This window comes from Meles meles, chromosome 2, assembly GCF_922984935.1.
Source record: "Meles meles chromosome 2, mMelMel3.1 paternal haplotype, whole genome shotgun sequence".
Taxonomy (NCBI): domain Eukaryota; kingdom Metazoa; phylum Chordata; class Mammalia; order Carnivora; family Mustelidae; genus Meles; species Meles meles.
In genome coordinates, this window is record NC_060067.1 from 6,531,717 (window position 1) to 6,549,692 (window position 17,976).

Below are 17,976 nucleotides of genomic sequence, written 5' to 3' on the forward strand. Positions count from 1 at the left end.
GGTGAACACACATCCTTGGGGATGATCTTGTTTGCCTGTTATGGTTTATGCAGTTGTTTATCTTCACAGTTTCGTTATACTCTGTAGGCCAGTGGTCGTTGCCTCACTGTACCTTTAAAATCTAGAACCTTTGCCCACTAGTCCAGGTTTCCAGCTTCTCCTGAAGCATGTGGATGCTGTGAGTGCTAACCTCGCTGCCGTCCAGTGTGACAGCTGTCTGGGCAGATGAGGCCGCCCTTCAGAGGGGACCTCCCTCCCTGTCCCCATGGCCCTCACATTCCTGCCGGCTCCCTACCTCGGAGGCCCAGGGAAGGTGCCCTTTGCGTTACGTGCCTGCTCTGTTGTTCGTCTTAGAGGAGAGAAATAACCTGTTTGTATCTGAATCTCTTTACCAAAAGAAGGGAAATGAAAGGGGGCTGAGAGGGTGGTGTGTTTAGCAAAAATGGAAGAGGGCACGGTTCTCTGAAGAAGTGACTATTATCGCCGGGGTTTGACACCAACCAGATGGGCAAACCCGCGTCGGCGTCACCCACCATCCCACCTGGCCCATTCAGCATCTGCGTGTCACGCGCTCCCTAGAGAAGGAAAGGCGGAAGGCCATTGTTAGAGCAGGGTTACCGCTCTGGCGAGGCCCACTTTAAGGGGAGTTGCTTCTGACGCCGTCTTCTGATAATCAACAGTACTGGAAGGTAGAGGAGACCACGATCTAACAGGCGACGAAGGCATCACTTACGTCGATGTGAGATGTAATCACAGCCCAACGGGTTGTGAAACAGCAGAGTGGCTCTACGGGTTAGGCACGGAACCAGGCATTGTTTTCACGGGTCACTTCTTGAGTCACGTCTTAAAAATCCTCCTTCTCGGGGCGCCTGGGTGGCTCAGTGGGTTAAGCCGCTGCTTTCAGCTCAGGTCATGATCTCAGGGTCCTGGGATCGAGCCCCGCATGGGGCTCTCTGCTCAGCAGGGAGCCTGCTTTCTCCTCTCTCTCTCTGCCTGCCTCTCTTGTGATGTCTCTCTGTCAAATAAATAAATAAAATCTTAAAAAAAAAAAATCCTCCTCCTCATCCGCTCCTTCAGCCACTCCCTCCGCACACACATCTGCACGCACAGCTGTTTCTCCAGGGGTCACCCACCCTTGATTCGGTTTCCATCTGGTGGCTGCTTTCTCTCCCTTTAGGCTGGCAGTTCTCAGCCCTGGCTTCACATTTTTTATCACATGGAAACGTTTAAAGAGTCGTCTTGGGGGGTGGGGGACACCTGGGTGGCTGGCTCAGGTGGTGCTGGGATCGAGCCCCACGGCGGGCTCCCTGCTCAGAGCCTGCCTCTCCCTCTGCCTCCGCCTGCTGCTCCCCCTGCTTGTTCTCATTCTCTCTCTCTGTCAAATAAATAAATAAAACCTAAATTTAAACAAAAGTCACCTAGCGGCTGTTTTGTAGCCGGGGCTTTTGGGGACGGCTGTTGCACGCGTTGTCCCTTCTGTCATTTACAGACAGAGTAGAAGCTTCCGCATGAACTAATGTGTGGATGTCAACTGTCACATCTCATTAGCTGAAAGTATTACAATTGCAATTAAAGCCAAATGGGCTCATCAACAGTGACATTAAAAATGCCAGTGCATCTGCTCCGGAGTGAAAATAAGGTCAGAGAGTTAGGGTGGGATGCGGAAGGCAGCTTCTTTCTTTTCCCGCAGCAGAGAATTAAGAAAGGTAAGCAGTACAAGGGACTCACATTACTACGAGAGTCTGCATTGGGTTTGCTTCGTTTCAAGGAGAAAAAAATTTTTTATTTATTTTTAAAGATATTTGAGAGAGAAAGCCCGCGCCCATGCTGCGCATGGAGCTGGGGGGGGGGCGGGGGGGAGCTTGCGCATGCGCTCACCCCAAGGGGTGGGGAGGGGCAGCAGAAGGAGAAGCAGGCTCCCCACTGAGCAGGCGTCCAGAGGCAGGGCTGGATCCCTCCTGACCTGAGCCCAAAGCTGATGCTCAACCTTCTGAGCCACCCAGGTGCCCCTCAGGGAGAAATTTTTTTAAAAAAAGCAAACCAGCTGGTATTTTGGTATTTGGTGAGTTTTATTAACTGGGAGTCTAGCGAGAACCGTTCCCACACCATTAAGCCAGGTTGTCAGGGTTGGTCTGTGTTATCTCGGGGTGAATGTAGACCGTGTAGACAGCGATGTGGATGGTCAGGTTGTGTGTAACTACTCAGTGGCTCTCTGTTGAGCCAACAGAACAACCAGCAGTGCTCTTGAATCCTGGAAGTTGCCTTAAAAGTATTACCTATTCAGGTCTAAGCCTAATGCATTATCTTATTCTTACCATTTTCTTATTCTTATTCTTATCATTTGCAAGTGGCTTATACCAGGACAGCTGGTTCAGCAACCCTCCTAGTGCTGCCTTCCGGAAAGATCTCTGTCGGGCTGGCCTGGATGTGTTGTGTCTTGTGGCTGTATCACGTCAGGGCAGCTCCCACACCAAGCAGCTGATCCAGCTTCTACCCTGGGAGCAGGGGGTGGTTGAGTGTCGCTGACGCAAAAAAGTGCCTATGAGGGAATGACAGATGATGGCTGGTGACCTGCTGTGTCCCCTGAGTGAGGCAGGGGAAGGACCTCGGACTTTATCCTGTGAGCACTGGTGAGAGTGTCTGCTCCCATAGACACGTTTGATAGAACTTTCTGGAAGCTGAGGTGGAGAATGGATTTGAAAGGAGCCTGGAGAAGAGACTGTCTGTAGTATTGCTGCTGCCCAGGCCACCTCTGGGTCAGGAGTTGAGATGGACAGGGTTTAGGATTAATTAGGGGAGAAAAATCATAGGTCCATTTTTGGTCACACTGTGGGATGTCCAGATGGGGATTTTAGGATGGGTCCATACAACTGAGAGGATCCAAATAATTATTACCTTCCTTGGGCTGAATTACTGGGCCTCGCACATCAGTGTTCACTGGCTGCTTCACGCGTGGCAGTTTTGTGTCCTTAGCTAAATTTCTTCATCAGAACAGGGCCCATGTCTGTTAGGCACATACAAATCTCTCAATCTATACGTACTGGCTAATTAGCTGAAAACAAGGTTTTTGGTTGAAATGATTAATTTGGTTGTTGACACTGTAGATTCACCACACGACTCAATAACCTTCCTCATCTCTCTTTTGGTAGTAGTACTACAGTATTACGCCTGGAAAAATCCATCATGTTCCACTTGGGTACGATTTATAAGCAATATCCACGTCACATGGTAAAACTGATTTAGGACCTTGCCCTGAGATTTAATTCTGTGTAACTGGAAAACTCGGTTGATGACAGGGTTTGAGTGGTAACGGTCACCACCACAGCAGAATCTTCCATGAGGAAGATCAGTTATTCCCAAAACACATTTTCATGTTTAAATTGTGCAAAGGGCTCCCTGTGACCAAGGGAACTGGTTTGTTGTCTTGGGCAGAATTAATGACTTCTGGTGCCAGACATTCTCCAGGCTCAAGGTTAGGGTTATTACTTGTTCGTTTCTAAATCCATCCATTGAGGAACAAGCCCCTGGGAGTGTATAGTCAAATGCTCAGAGGATCTGGGGGTAGAAATTAGAAGTTCCAGGTCAAAATGAAGCCCTCTTCTGGACCATCCTCTGGCAGGTGGTTGAGGTGCTTTTTTGGGGCTCATTAGCATGACGGGGCAGAGACACTACCGGGCTTCTCTTTGGTCGGCCGCTCACTGTCTGTTCCATCCTGGCAGTTGGCCATGACTCCACACAGCTGCCCTGGTTTCCTTCCCTCCAGAGGTAAGGCCTGACTCCCCAGGAAGCGGGGAGTCTCTGCTGGGGTTTCTGCATGATTCACAGTCTCCGGGGGTGGAGTTGCCGGGTAAAACGCAGGATGCCTAGTCACGTCTGAATTCCAGATGAGCGGGCATAATATTTGAGTGAGTACGTCTCTTGCAAAATTTCGATTCACTTCGGTTTATTGGTTGTTACCATCTGCCATATTTACTTCATCTCTCTCCGACAGCCTTTTTCTGGAATTATTTGAGTATAAGGTGCAGATGCCCGGTTTTTGGCCCTGAATCCTGCAAGCATCACCTAAGAACGAAAGTACTTTGTGACACGCTCCGTGCGGTATTCGGGGTGCACTCGGCTGTCCTCTGTTCTTAAACGCTAGATCTGGCAGCTCTTCCCTTGGGGATTTGGTCTCGGGGCAGCTGCTAGAGGGGCCAAGCATGGGGTCTGCAAACCCACAGACCTGGACCGGGTCAGATTCGATTTGACTTCCTGGCTGTGTGACCTTGGGAACGCCAGCACCACCACTTCCTTATCTGAAAAATGGGAATTTTTATCTTGCAGGGTCCACGTCAGACTTAAGAGATGATGGCCCAACGCCCTAGCCCAGCCCCTGTCGCCTAGAGACTCTGGAAGTGGGAGCCGGCCCCAGTAGTAAGGGTGCCCGAGGTGAATGTCAGAGGAAGAAGATAAAAATAAGGAGGTCAGGGATGCCTGGGTAGCTCAGTGGGTTTAATCCTCTGCCTTCGGCTCAGGTCATGATCCCAGGGTCCTGGGATCGAGCCCCACATCGGGCTCTCTGCTCAGTGGGGAGCCTGCTTCCCTACTTTCTCTCTCTTCTTGCCTCTCTGTCTACTTATGATCTCTGTCTGTCAAATAAATAAATAAAATCTTAAAAAAAGTAAGGAGGTCACTGTATTTATGAGCTTCCCTCTGTTCTTTCATTCCCTTTCCCCGTCTGCACTTGCTGTGTGCACACACCCGACATGCGGTCCGCTCTGGGACTCGACAAGCACTGAGCATCGTTGGGTAGAGGAGAGGAGACACATTAAAGGTGCAGGAAAGGCCGACATCGAAGAAGGCAGGACTTGGATGGAAGAAGGAGTGAGACGTGTGTGGGTGTTGACTCCACTGAGAGTGTTTGCGGGGGGGGGGGGGGGGGGGCATGGCGATGGGGGGGAAGGCCGGAGGCAGATGGCGAGCAGAGCCCCAGGTTGTACCAGAACCTCTTCCCCGTGTGGCTCTGGCGGGCTGTCAAGGATCGCGTCCGTCGTTCGGCTGTGCATTTGCGCTGTTCAGTTAAGGACGCTCCATGTTCGTTTCTATCCCCAAACTGCCCTGGTCGCCTTGAGACCCCGGGGAGCAAGTTCACATCAGACTTTTGTAAAACCAGCCAGCTTTACCCTCTCTTCCAGGAAGGATTTAGCCCTCCTTCCTGGAAACGCTTCTCCTTGTCTTTGGATGTTCGTGGCCTAAGAGCTGGACGCAAACCAGAGGAGATCACCTCGCGCCGCTAACCCATCCGTGCACGCACACTTGCTGGCTCTTTCGAGGTTTGTGATTCCGAGGCGGTTTTCTTTCCTTTAATAGGTAAATGAGACTGCAGGTCCTTTCTGACTCCGAAATTCTTCGCAGACTGGGATGCTTGTCTGGAGGAGTTAGCAAGGAAGGCAGCGCACTCAGTCGGCCTTCCGGGCAGTGATGGGGGAAGGAACCTCGGGGGGGGGGGGGGGGGGGGTTGGGGGGGGGATGGCGGCTCCTGGAGCTTTTGTGGGAGAGCAGCCGGTGCAGCTGGCGACATCAGCCTCGCCTTTGTTTTGCAAGAACAGAGGAAAAGCCCAGATGAAGTTGGTTCTCTGTGGGTCCCTCTCCTCTCCCTCAGACCCTATTAATGACATTTTATAGAATCCGAGTTTCTGTCTTTGATTTTCACTTAAAAGAGAAAATAAGGGCATGATTATTTTTTCAACTTCCAGAAGGCATTTATTTCTGCTGTTAAAAAAAAAAAAATCCTAACTATGCAGAAATACATAAGAGGGAGAATGGAAGACCCCTCCTGGTCCTGTCCCATAGAGATGCGTGAGAATAGATGGTTAGCGTAGAGGCTTAGAGATGTTGATGGCAGCTAAAACATCAACATTTTTAATTATCTGCATTTTACCCCTCCTCCATATTTTCATGTTTGCGTTTTATCTGTCAGTCTTGTGCACATGCAAACATATTCTACGCTGTCCCCTTTAACATAGATCGTGAGCCTGTGCCTTATTTCTGTGTTGTCTTTATCATTTTAATGGTTGCTTTCTCCTCCAGCCTGTGAGGTATCGTATTTACTAAATCATTCTTTTCCGCTTGACATTTTGGTTATTTCTGATTTTATGCTAATTCCTCGTTGTCTCAACCTAAACTGAATTACAGACGGAGCTACAAGAGAGGATCGTGACTAAAGACTTCCTGTGTGGTTTCTTTTGTCTTTTATTGTTTAACAGTTGCTGGACTGTAACGGACAGGATTCCTTGTTTCATTTAAACCGAGAACTTTGACCCCCACCCTGAAGGTGGCAATAATCAAGATCACAGTTACCATTCATTGAGCGTTTTGGGCGTGGCCTGAGATAAGCACTCTGCTGAAACCTCATTTCATCCTTAGGATCATCCTAGCCAACCCCTCCTTCCCACTTGGACCCACTTAACCTTTTAAAACACCTCTCGCCTGCCTGTGTCGACTCAAAATAGGCAACGTGGCACAAAAGTTACGAGCTTCAAATAAAAAATCCAGCCTAGGTGAGGAGAGACTATTTGAAAGGACTAGTGCAGTAGGAAGCAGGGAACATGCGGTGGGGAGAACACGGACAGAGTGATCTGCTGGAGCCAATTTTGCTGGCAATGAAGGAGAGTAAACAAGGCTGGGAAGGAGAGAAACTTAACCAGAGTTTGGCTAATGAGCATTTTTTTTCCCCACCTTGTTGAGGTATGATTGACAAATACAAATTATACATAGTTGGTGTTGAGCTGTGTAAGTTCTTTGTGTATTTTGGGTAGTAATCCCCTATCAGATATATCATTTGCAAATATTTTCTCCTCTTCAGTAGTTTGCCTTTTTTGTTTTATTGGTGGTTTCCTTCACTGTGCAGAAGCTTTTTATTTTGGTGTCGTTCCAATAGTTTATTTTTGCTTCTGTTCCCGTTGCCCGAGGAGACTTACCAAGAAAAATGTTGCTTTGGCTAATGTCAGAGAAATTACTGCCTGTTCTCTCTTCTAGGATTTTTATGATGTCAGGTCTCACATGTAAGGTCTTTCATCCATTTTGAGTTCACTTTCATGTATGGTCCTGGAAAACAAAGTCAGTGAAGGGGAGTGGGAAATACAGGCTTCCTGTTATGGAATGAGTAAGTCAGGAAACAAAAGGCAAAGGTAGGGAACATAGTCAGTGGTATTGTACTAATACCGGAGGGTGGCAAATGGTAGCCTCACTCGTTTGGTGGCAAATGGCGAGCATAGTATTATGTACAATTTACTGAATCACGATGTTGTACCCCTGAAAGTAATTGTAATGTTGTGTATCAACTATACTTAAATTAAAACATGTTTTTAAACTGTATGCATTTAAGATGTACAACCTGATGTTCTGAATAACATCTACACTGTGGAGTGATTTTTATAATCATACTAATTAACATATCCATCTCCTCCACAGTTGTGCGCGCACGTGTGTGTGTGTGTGTTGGGGGTGGGGAGTGAGAACACCCAAGATCCATTCTCTCAGCAAATCTCAGGTATACCAGAAAGAGTTATTAACTATAGTCACCATGTTGTACATTAACAGGCATCTTGTTCCCGTCGATCGGTGGGAATATACGGTTCAACTAATTAGTTAGGAGGCCAAAAAAAAAACAAAAAAAAAAAACCATGGGAGTGTGGAGAGTCTGCATCTGGCCTGGTCAGCTAAAGGAGGGATAAACAATGGGGGAACCTTATCTCAGTTCTAGGGGGAATTTTTTTTGCAGTAAACCATTTCCTGGAACACAGAAGGGGAGGGGGGTGCCTGAACCATTTACCGTTTTCCAGGAATGTGGGGCTCTGGTAAAATTCAGCATCGCCAGGAGCTCAGGTTTGAAGTGAGTCCTGGTGGGAGACTGACTCCACCTTGCAAACCTGAGGCATTCTCCTAACCTTGGAGCTTTGGTCTCTGAAGTGTAAAACAGGGAAAATGATTTTCACTTTTTAGGCCATTCAGGGAATTACTGAGATAAAGGGCAGTATAGTGCCCGGCTCTTGATAAAACTCTGCAGCTCCAAAACCTCCCATGGCTCCCCACTTCCTGTCAGATGAAACCTAGGCTCCTGTGACCCGAACCTCTCTCTCTAAGTGAATCTCCCTACTTGATATGACACACAGTCACACCCACTGCTGTCCCATCTCTGTATGTTTTGTTGTCTCGTTCTCTACGCCCACTATCTTTCCAATTACGCGGAGGGTTCTGGGAGAGATGGACACGGAACGGGGAGGCAGGAAGGGCCCACTCTGCCAGGACAGAGAGGATAGTGGAACCAACCCCGGCTGTCCATAAGGTGTCCACCCTCGTGACCTCCCTCTGTTTGCTAAATGTTTATTCATTCTCCCTGGCCCACTGTAAGGACTGCCGTTCTCTGTCTCAGTTCTTAGAGTCCCTTCTCTAAGCACCGTCGAGACCATTTTCTGGCATCCTCATCGACCAGCGATCGCATACTACCTTATATCGCGGAATTACTTGCCTGTGTGGGTCAGTATTCGCCCAAGTAGGGGGTGTGCTTTTAGAATGGGTTATCTCTGATAATGCCTAGCATTTACACAGTGTTTTGATGATTTGCATTCATAGTTCTATGTTTTGCAAGAACACCAAGGGTATAGCACTGCTTCAGATAGTCGTTAGGAAGAGGGTCTTGGAGGGACATGGATTTTTTTCCACCCACGAAAGGAACTGCTGCACTTAGCTCTTTAGGGTTCTGGTTTACTGATAAGATGCACAAACTGACAGGTGCTAGATTTCCCAGGTTTATGTGATTATAATGAAGCTATTGCTTTCCAGTATCTGAATGTAACTAAAATGTCCAGGGAACAGACACCTGCTCTGGGTACACGTTAAAGCTCCCTTGGCTTTGTGACTTGGGATCTACTCTTGTAAGATCTGGCACTGTGACTTCACGTGTGACCATCCATGCCTTTCTTTGGCACCTCTCTGATGGCCTCCTGTCAACTACTGCTCATGGCGCCATCGTGGCCCAGTGGTGGAAGTGGCCGCCTCTTGATTTCAGCTCGGGTCGTGATCTCAGGGTGCTGGGATTGGCCCCTGTGTTGGGCTCCGTGCTGGGTGTAAAGCCTGGCACTCTCGTGCTTGCTCTCTCTCTCTCTCTCTCAAAGAAAGAAAGAAATTCTTCTTGCCCAACGTCTTACACGCAAAGTCGGTGGAAGCTAGTGTTTAATTGTTCTCTCTCTCTCTCTTTTTTAAAAGATTTTATTTATTTATTTGTCAGAGAGCGAGAGAGGGCACAAGCAGGAGGAGGGGCAAAGGGAGACAGAGAAGCAGACTCCCTGCTGAACAGGCAGCCTGACGCGGGGCTCCATCCCAGGATCCAGCGATCGTGACCTGAGCCGAAGGCAGACGCTTAACCCACTGAGCCCCCCAGGTGTCCTGTGACCAAGTATTCCAGTACTCTGTTTTGTTGGTTGAATAGATAATTTCTCCAAGAACTGCATCATTCTAGACACTATGGGGAAGATCAAAGAAAAAAAAAAGACCCTTTCTTTGGGTCTTTGTGGGTTAGCGCCTTCTTTTTGAAAAAGCCAACAGTTAACCTCATTCAATTCCACACTGAGTAGATGCACTGTCCTTCTCATTTTTGGTCACAGGTTTGGGCTGCTTTGTGTTGATCCCTTTTAACTTTGATTTTTAGAAGATGTTTTTGGTCCTGACCACTTTTTCCCCTAAGAAATCCCAATGTAATGTGTTATTGGGTTCAAAAGAAGGCATGATGCATCCAGTGAAAGGAGATACCCAAGGCATTCATGGAGGAGAGGATGTCCTTGCCTTGCCCCATTCTGGAAATTTATGGACAAGAGAAAGAGCTCCTTATTTTTTTTTTAAAGAATTTATTTATTTATTTGACAGACAGTGATCACAAGTAGGCAGAGAGGCAGGCAGAGAGAGAGGGGGAAGCAGGCTCCCGGCCAGGCAGAGAGCCCGATGTGGGGCTCGATCCCAGGACTCTGGGATCATGACCTGAGCTGAAGGCAGAGGCTTTAACCCACTGAGCCACCCAGGCGCCCCGAAAGAGCTCCTTATTTTAATGAAGTCAGACAACTTAAAAAATATCTTTGGACCTTCAAAATCCTCTAGAAGATGAATTATAATTTATATATTAGATTTCTCATAGTTAACATACTGGTTTTAGGTAGGCTAAGTTCATGTTACTAAGCTATTTCTGGAGGCTAACATGTATACACTTTGGTGGAGAAACTCGACCGTACAACTTGTACCACGAAGATGTATAGTATAATTCAAACCATGTACCAAGTTTTTGGTCTAAATTGTGTAGGATAAGTTACACTTAAATTGCATTCTATTATGAGTTATATATTATCAGTATGAGTGCATTTCTGCAAGCATAGTTATGTTGAAATACAGTTTTAAAAAGTAAAAAAGGAAGTGTATATTTGCACCCATTTTTAAAAACTGTTATATGCAGAAATAGGGTCGGAGGGTAGAGAAGAGCCGCGCAGGATTCCAGCTCCAGCGCTGACCTTCGGCACACCCCCTTACCCTGCCGGAGCCCCGGAGTTCCATCTTGTCAACCTCAGGACCTTTGCAGTTCTGCGGTTCTCTCGCTCTCTCAGCGTGACTCTCTCTCCCCAGCTCCTCTTCAGATAACTAAGATAGGAGATGAAATAAAAGACCACAAGCTTCTAAACAAAACTGCCTGAAGTGGGGCGCCTGGGTGGCTCAGTGGGTTAAAGCCTCTGCCTTCGGCTCAGGTCATGATCCCGGGGTCCTGGGATCGAGCCCCGCATGGGGCTCTCTGCTTAGCAGGGAGCATGCTTCCCCCCTCTCTCTCTGCCTGCCTCTCTGCCTACTTGTGATCTCTCTCTGTCAAAATAAAATCTTTAAAAAAAAAAAAAAAAACTGCCTGAAGTTAGTGATTCAGCTGCCCAGGGGCTGGGCCTAGCAAGACCCAGGCATGCCGGGCCGTGGGGAGGACTTCACCCAGGAAAGGCTGAGCTGAATGCGGAAAGTTGGAGGAAAGGACTTTCATGGTTTGTCTTTAAATTTTTCTGTCTTGGCGATCTGATCTCATCTGAGAAAATCACTACTGATAGCAAAAACCAAAATATTTCAATACTGTGTTGTTCGAAGAGAAATCTGACCATTGGACATTTTGAGCAGCTGCCAAACCACAAATAATCCCCAGTTCTAGGGCATGGCCAACTCAGGGATGTAAGATTATGTCCAGCCCCCCAGACCACACTTGGCTTCAGCGAGCTTGGGTTCTCTGCATCTGCCCTTCCCAGAGCCACTTTGTTCTTCCCTGCAGAGTCTCTATTTAATACTGGAGCTGTATCATTCCTTCTAGTAAGTCGGAGGCCTAGACGTTAAAATGTGACATTCTGTCCTGTGCTGTGTCACAGTACAGGGTAGCGTATGGTATCGCACATGTTTTGAGTCCGGTCCCTTTGTCTCTTGTCACTTGGAGCCTCCCGGCTGCAGGTGACCTCAGTGCGTGCTTCTCTTACATTCTAGTCTCACTGCTTCACCACTGGCCTTGCATTGTCCGTACGGGTCAATCCCATTTTCCTCTTGATTTTCTTTTTAAAATTGTTTACCTCTTTTGATTTTCTTCTGAAAATGTTTTCAATGTCTGTTTCTTCATTGGTTGTAAAAAAGTTGGAGGATACTGAAATTTACCAAGGAGGAAATAACAAGGGTCCAGATTCCCAATACTCAAGAGTTAATGACTGTTCATCCTTTGGGTTGCTTATTCTCAGTCTGTCTCTTTATCTTTCTTATGTACTTTAATACCCTAAAAAATGAAGATTTTCCCCCACTGACCAGTTGAGGACGGTTAGGACTGCGACACAGTAAGTTTCGGTCTCTTAACCTGGAGTGCTGTGTTAATCGGGCTTCCGTTGCAATGCTGCGCAACACACAATTTCCAAGTCTTGGCGTCTTAGGACCGTGACATTTGTTTCGCCCTCGTGGTGTGCGGGTGGCTGCACACGGAGCTTGGCTGGCTCAGCTGAGCTGGGCTGGACTCCAGGCTTCATGTCTGGTCCACACATCACCATTTTAGGGCCTTGGCTGAAGGATCCACAGCCACCTGAAGTGTGCTCTTCTCTTGGCGAAGGCTGATTGGTGGAAACCAGCCATGCTTTCTGAGACCTGAGCCCAAAATTGGGGCATTGCCATCCCACCCACATTTCACTGGTCAAGTCAAGTCACTTGGCCAAGCCAGAAGTCAGTAGGGTGAACTATACTCCTCCCATGGGGGACCAAGATGTATGGGTTTGTTAGGGCTGCTGTAACAAATACCACAGACTGGAATGAAGGAAGTTCATTGTCTCATGGTTTTGGATACTGAAAGTCTTGAGATGAGGGTTTCGTCGAGGTGGATGTCTCCTGAAGCCTCTCTCTCTTCAGTGTTGTCTTCTCGTGTCTCCACATGCTCTTTCCTTTGTGTGTATTTAGCCCTAAGCTCTCCTTCTTATAAGGACACCAATCATACTGGATTACAGCCCACCTGAACGACCCCACTGAACCTCGGATTTCTCTTTAAAGACTCTGCCTCCAGGGTGCCTGGGTGGCTCTGTGGTTTAAAGCCTCTGCCTTCGGCTCAGGTCATGATCCCAGGGTCCTGGAATCAAGGCCCACATCCGGCTCTCTGCTCCACGGGGAGCCTGCTTCCTCTTCTCTCTCTGCCTACCTCTCTACCTACTTGTGATCTCTGTCTGTCAAATAAATAAATAAAATCTTTAAAAAAAAATTGTTTAAAAAAATAAATAAAGACTCTGCCTCCAAATACAGTCATATTCTGAAGTACTAGGCATTAGGGTTTCAAGATATGAGTTTGGGAGGGACACATAACACATAGTAAAGACGGGAAATGAAGGAAGGATTGTAGATAAAGGACCCCTCCGCACGTAACATCGGTAAGGCTCAGCTTCCTCATCTTTTGAAACAGGGATAGGCATTTCTACGTTATGGTTTTGTTAGGGGCTGAATGAGAAAATTCCTGCGAACCCCCTGCTGGTGGAGGTGGTCGGAATGGCTGTGGTTCTACCTCTCACGGAAGGACCAAATCCAGCCGTCTTGGGCCCGTCAACTTGTCGTGCTACCACGCGGGCAAGCTAGGAGTGTGCGGTGCTTCTCCGAATGGCCTACTTTCCTCCGCAGCTGTACCATCCGTGGGATCTTCATGACAAAGTCAATAGCACCTTTTGGGTGTTCAATCTGTGACCTTGGTTTTGGTAACACCATTTGTACCCGTGAGCTGTGGCTACCGTCTTTCCTTTACTACAGATAGTTACTGAAGACCTTTTATGGCTTAATAGGGCTGTGGGCTTCCTATTGACCCGAGGCATGGCCTTCCTCCCAAAGGACCTCAGTTGAATGCCTGTGGGAACAGTGAGTGAGCCCCGAGATCAGAGCAGGGAGTGTCCCTCTCTCTGCCTCTTTGTTCAAAGCCAACTGCCTGACACCATCTCCTTTTGGTTTTCTCCCCTAGAATATTGTGTTAAGGAATGGTTCCGAGACTTTTGACTCCTGGAAGAAGCCCCCTCTGCCTGTGTATGCCCAGTTCTATTTCTTCAACGTCACCAATCCAGAGGAGATCCTCAGAGGGGAGATCCCTCGGTTAGAAGAAGTGGGGCCGTATACGTACAGGTGAGTCCGGACCTCCTGACCACATCCTGCCGCACCAGCCGGAAATACGGGGTGACCCCGCTGGGGCGGAGTCCACTTCTCTTCCCACGAGCGTCCTCTGTGTGCTGCATGCGGAGCACTGGTTTGGTGACGTCTGGCTGAAATGCTGCTGGCGCTGGGCACACGCCTGTGACACCTTGACAGAGAAAGGCTTTGCGAACTAGAGCCAGTCTCAACCTGGTAGGGTTAGGAACGCAGCTGCCTCCTCCCGAGTTGGCCGAAACTGGTTGTTGAGCCACGAAGAGCTCTTCCCTGTCCCCAACCCTTTTAAGGTTACCCCTTGATTCTCTTTGATGACTTTTAGGGCCTTCCTCTCCTTCCGTCCCCCACATACCATTTTAGACCAGGTCCTGGAATTCTGTGTTTGTCTCCTACTCGCTCATTTCCCCACCCCTCCTGGGCACGAGAGATAACCAAGTGGCAGGGTAGGTTAGAGCCTCTGGCAGAGATGACCAATTCTGAACACGGGGGAGGTGGGAGAACCACTTTAAGCATTTTATAGAAGATCAGTAGAGGGAAGGGCTCGGGGAATCTTCTGGTCAGAGCACTTTCCCGATGGTTGCCGTACCCAGCAACCCCCCCCCCCCCCCAATAACCTTTCCAACAAAATTCCTCCTTACCACGTTTAAGAAAAATTAGAGGCAGGGAGCCTGACTGGCTGCGTTGGAGGAGCGAGCAACTCCTGATCTCAGGGTTTTGAGTTCAAGCCCCAAGTTGGGTGTAGTGATTACTTAAAAATAAGTAAATAAATAAATAAGTAAACTAAAAAACCCCAACAACAGTAGAAGCAGCACACAGCAAGATTTTTTTTTTTTTTTTGGTACAGAACTGCTAAGTGGCAAAAATGCCTCAGAATTCTGTCATAATCTATTGCTCAATAAATGGTTGCTGACTAATGCATACTATAAATTAGCATTGTTCCCTTGCAAGAATTCAAAGATAAAAATCTTGGTCCCATGGGGCACCTGGGTGGCTCAGTCAGTTCAGCGGCTAAACTCTCGGTTTCAGCTCTGGTCATGAGCTCAGGGTGGTGAGATTGAGCCCCGGGTCAAGCTCAGGGGGGAGATCCTCTCCCTCCCCCTCTGCCTCTCCCTGCCATATATGTGTGCACGCCCACATTCTCTCACGAATAAATACATACTTTAAGAAAAAAAAGAAAGAGAATCCTCGTCCCTGCCTCAGGTGTTCACGGTCTAGCCCTGGAGTTGTATTACCTGTTTTGAATCTTACTTCACCATGAACTATTTTTTGTGCCTCTGTTTCCTTACCTGGAGTTAATAATAGGACAGGATTGTTATAGGGATTAAATGAGCTAACGAGTCAGTATTTAAAAAGTGCTTAGATTAATGCCTAGCACATACTTAGTGCTAATTAAGTGTTTGGTATTATTACTCATCTTAGTGGACCGTTTTCGTCTGTATAAGCCAATATCCAGATTTGCAAAGATGAACCCTGCTGCCATATAAATTTTAAATAAATACTTGGGTCTTCACTCTTAAACGCAAAGTTCTGCATGGGTTTAATGCTTCCAGAAACTATGTGCTAGGTAGAGCTGGTCTGTGTTTGTGGCGTCCTGTTCAGGAAGTTGAACTAGAATTAGGATCTGAATGTCCTGTTTATCTGTTTTCTCATTTTGCTATTTTATTTTTTTTTAAATATTTTTATTTATTTATTTGACAGACAGAGATCACAAGTTGGCAGAGAGGCAGGCAGAGAGAGAGGGGAGGAAGCAGGCTCTCTGCGGAGCAGAGAGCCCGATGTGGGGCTCGATCCCAGGACCCTGGGATCATGACCTGAGCTGAAGGCAGAGGCTTTAACCCACTGAGCCACCCAGGCACCCTTATTTTGCAATTTAACCATTTTCTATTGCGATTAAAAGAAAGCAATATAAAACGCATAACCATTTTTTAAGTGTACAGTTCAGTAGTATTAAGTACGTTTTTACATTGTTGTGCAAGAAATCTCTAGAACTTTTTCGTCCTGCAACCTCTGAAACTGTAACCATTAAGTGACTCCCCTCCCCTGCCCCCTAGCTCCCAGTAACCACCATTCTACTCTGTTTCTATGCGTTGGACTGCCTTAGATACCTTGTATGAATGGAACTGTACAATATTTGTCTTTTTGCTGTTTTTTTTTTAAGATTTTATTCATTTATTTGACAGACAGAGATCACAAGTAGGCAGAGAGGCAGGCAGAGAGAGAGGAAGGGAAGCAGGCTCCCTGCTGAGCAGACAGCCCAATGCGGGGCTCAGTCCCAGGATCCTGGGATCATGACCTGAGCCGAAGGCAGAGGCTTTAACCCACTGAGCCACCCAGGCGCCCCGCTGTTTTTGTTTTTTCACTAAAGTTTTTTGGGCAGAGCGAGACTGCCTCCACGTAATAATGAAGTCACCTGAGAACTAAGGAAAACATTTGCCCACGGGGGCTCCTGGACCTGTTCCTATGGTCATTATCTTCATCTGAGAAAAAGAATGTGTTCCAACCATAACCCAGAAAAATACCAGTATTCCATTAAAATGTCTTCCAGGCCATTGTGTCTGCTGATTTAATGTGCTGTTGTAGATGTGGTCACGGGGATAGATAAGTCCTAGAAGTAAAGCAACGTCTATTACCAAAATCCTGCCATTTCCCCTTTTAGACGGACCAAGACTTACTCCAGACAAAAGCCCAGGAACATCTTGCTAGGGGTTCTTAACCCGGGATTTGCCGGTCCCTAAGGAGTCCATGGTTAGAATTGAAAGTGGTCTGTGGGGTGTGTGGTTTAAAGCCTCTGCCTTCAGCTCAGGTGGTGATCTCAGGGTCTTGGGATCGAACCCTGCATCGGGCTCTCTGCTCAGTGGGGAGCCTGCTTCCTCCTCTCTCTCTGCCTACTTGTGATCTCTGTCTGTCAAATAAATAAATAAAATCTTTTAAAAAAAGGAAAGAAAGTGGTCTGTGACTTAAGTGGGGAAAAAAAATTATGATTTCTCTTCAATAACCACTCACTAAAATTTAGAATGCCCTTTGAGTACAAATGTAGGCAGCAAACCACAGTGATGTGAGCCAGACCCGTGGCTTCATCACCAGTGGAAACAGATACTGTGTGTCTCGTGATAACTGTTGCTCAAGATACTGTATATTCTCAGAAATACTTCAAAATTACAGCAATTTTTAGACTTATGACTACATCTAATTTAAAGTGTCAGTATGGAAGCATGTAATTACCATATCACGGATTTTTAAAATGATACCTGTATTTTGCTTATCGGTTTTCTTTGTAGTCCTGAGTATTTGAGTCTCTGTATGTTAAATCCTTATCTGAGAAAGGGGACTGCCCTGGGGGCCAATGGCCAATGGCATAGATTAAAGACCTGAGAGCAGATCCAGTTCTTTGGAAAGCAGGTCCGTCCCTTAGTGATTGCCTCGAATTTCCTTCCTGTGGTTTTTCTCCCTGCCTTGGTTTCTCTTCTGTTCCGCTGCCAAGATGATTTCCCAAAGGGAGATCTAACATTTCCTTCTCTTCCCTGCTCAGGGCCCTAGTGACTCTTCCTCTGTGATATTCCAAGCCTGAGCAGTCTGGCTCCTTTTCTATGCCTAGCTTCTTCGTTTTATTTTAATTTCAATTTATTTTTCTGGCACTCTCAACCTAGGCTTTTATACTCTGACCAGAGCTATCCAACAGAAATCTACTATAAGCCACATATGTAGTTGAAAATGTTCTAGGTGTCCCATTTTAAAAAGCTGAAATTAATTTTAATATTTTATTTACCCCAATACCATCCCAAAGAGTGTCCTTTTGACATGTAATCAATATCCAGAATTATTAATGAAGTACTTTACATCCTTTTTTTTTTTAAATACTAAGTCTTTGAAATCCGTACACATCTCATTTTGGACCAGCCAGGTTTCAAGTATGTGACGCAGCCCGTGGGCTGGTGGCTGCCGTGTGGGACAGCGCAGTTCAGCTGTGTTCCCGTGAGCTGTTGGTCCTCGGAGGCAGGACTCTGCCGTTTTGCGCTGGTTCCTCAGTCAAGAATGAATTCACCGGGACGCCTGGGTGGCTCAGTCGGTTGTGTCTGCCTTCAGCCAGGTCATGATGCCAGGGTTCTGGGATCGAGTCCCGCCTGATCTGGCTCCCTGCTCAGAGGGAAGCCTGCTTCCCCCTCTGCCTGCTGCTCCCCACCTCGGGCGTGCACCTGCGCTCTCTCTGACAAATAAATAAATAAAATCTTTAAAAAAAGAAAAAAAAATGAACTCACCACTGCCTCTCTCAGCTCAAATGGTGGCTCT

General features: G+C 47.2%; 1 protein-coding gene across 1 annotated transcript in view; it reads left to right on the forward strand.

Annotated features, from left to right (window-relative positions):
- SCARB2 (scavenger receptor class B member 2) overlaps window positions 1-17,976 on the forward strand; it is a 75,117-nt gene that overhangs the window by 8,084 nt on the left and 49,057 nt on the right. The window contains exon 2 of the mRNA XM_045993844.1: window positions 13,511-13,668. Coding sequence (XP_045849800.1) covers window positions 13,511-13,668 — 158 coding nt within the window. The remainder of the gene's footprint in view (window positions 1-13,510; window positions 13,669-17,976) is intronic.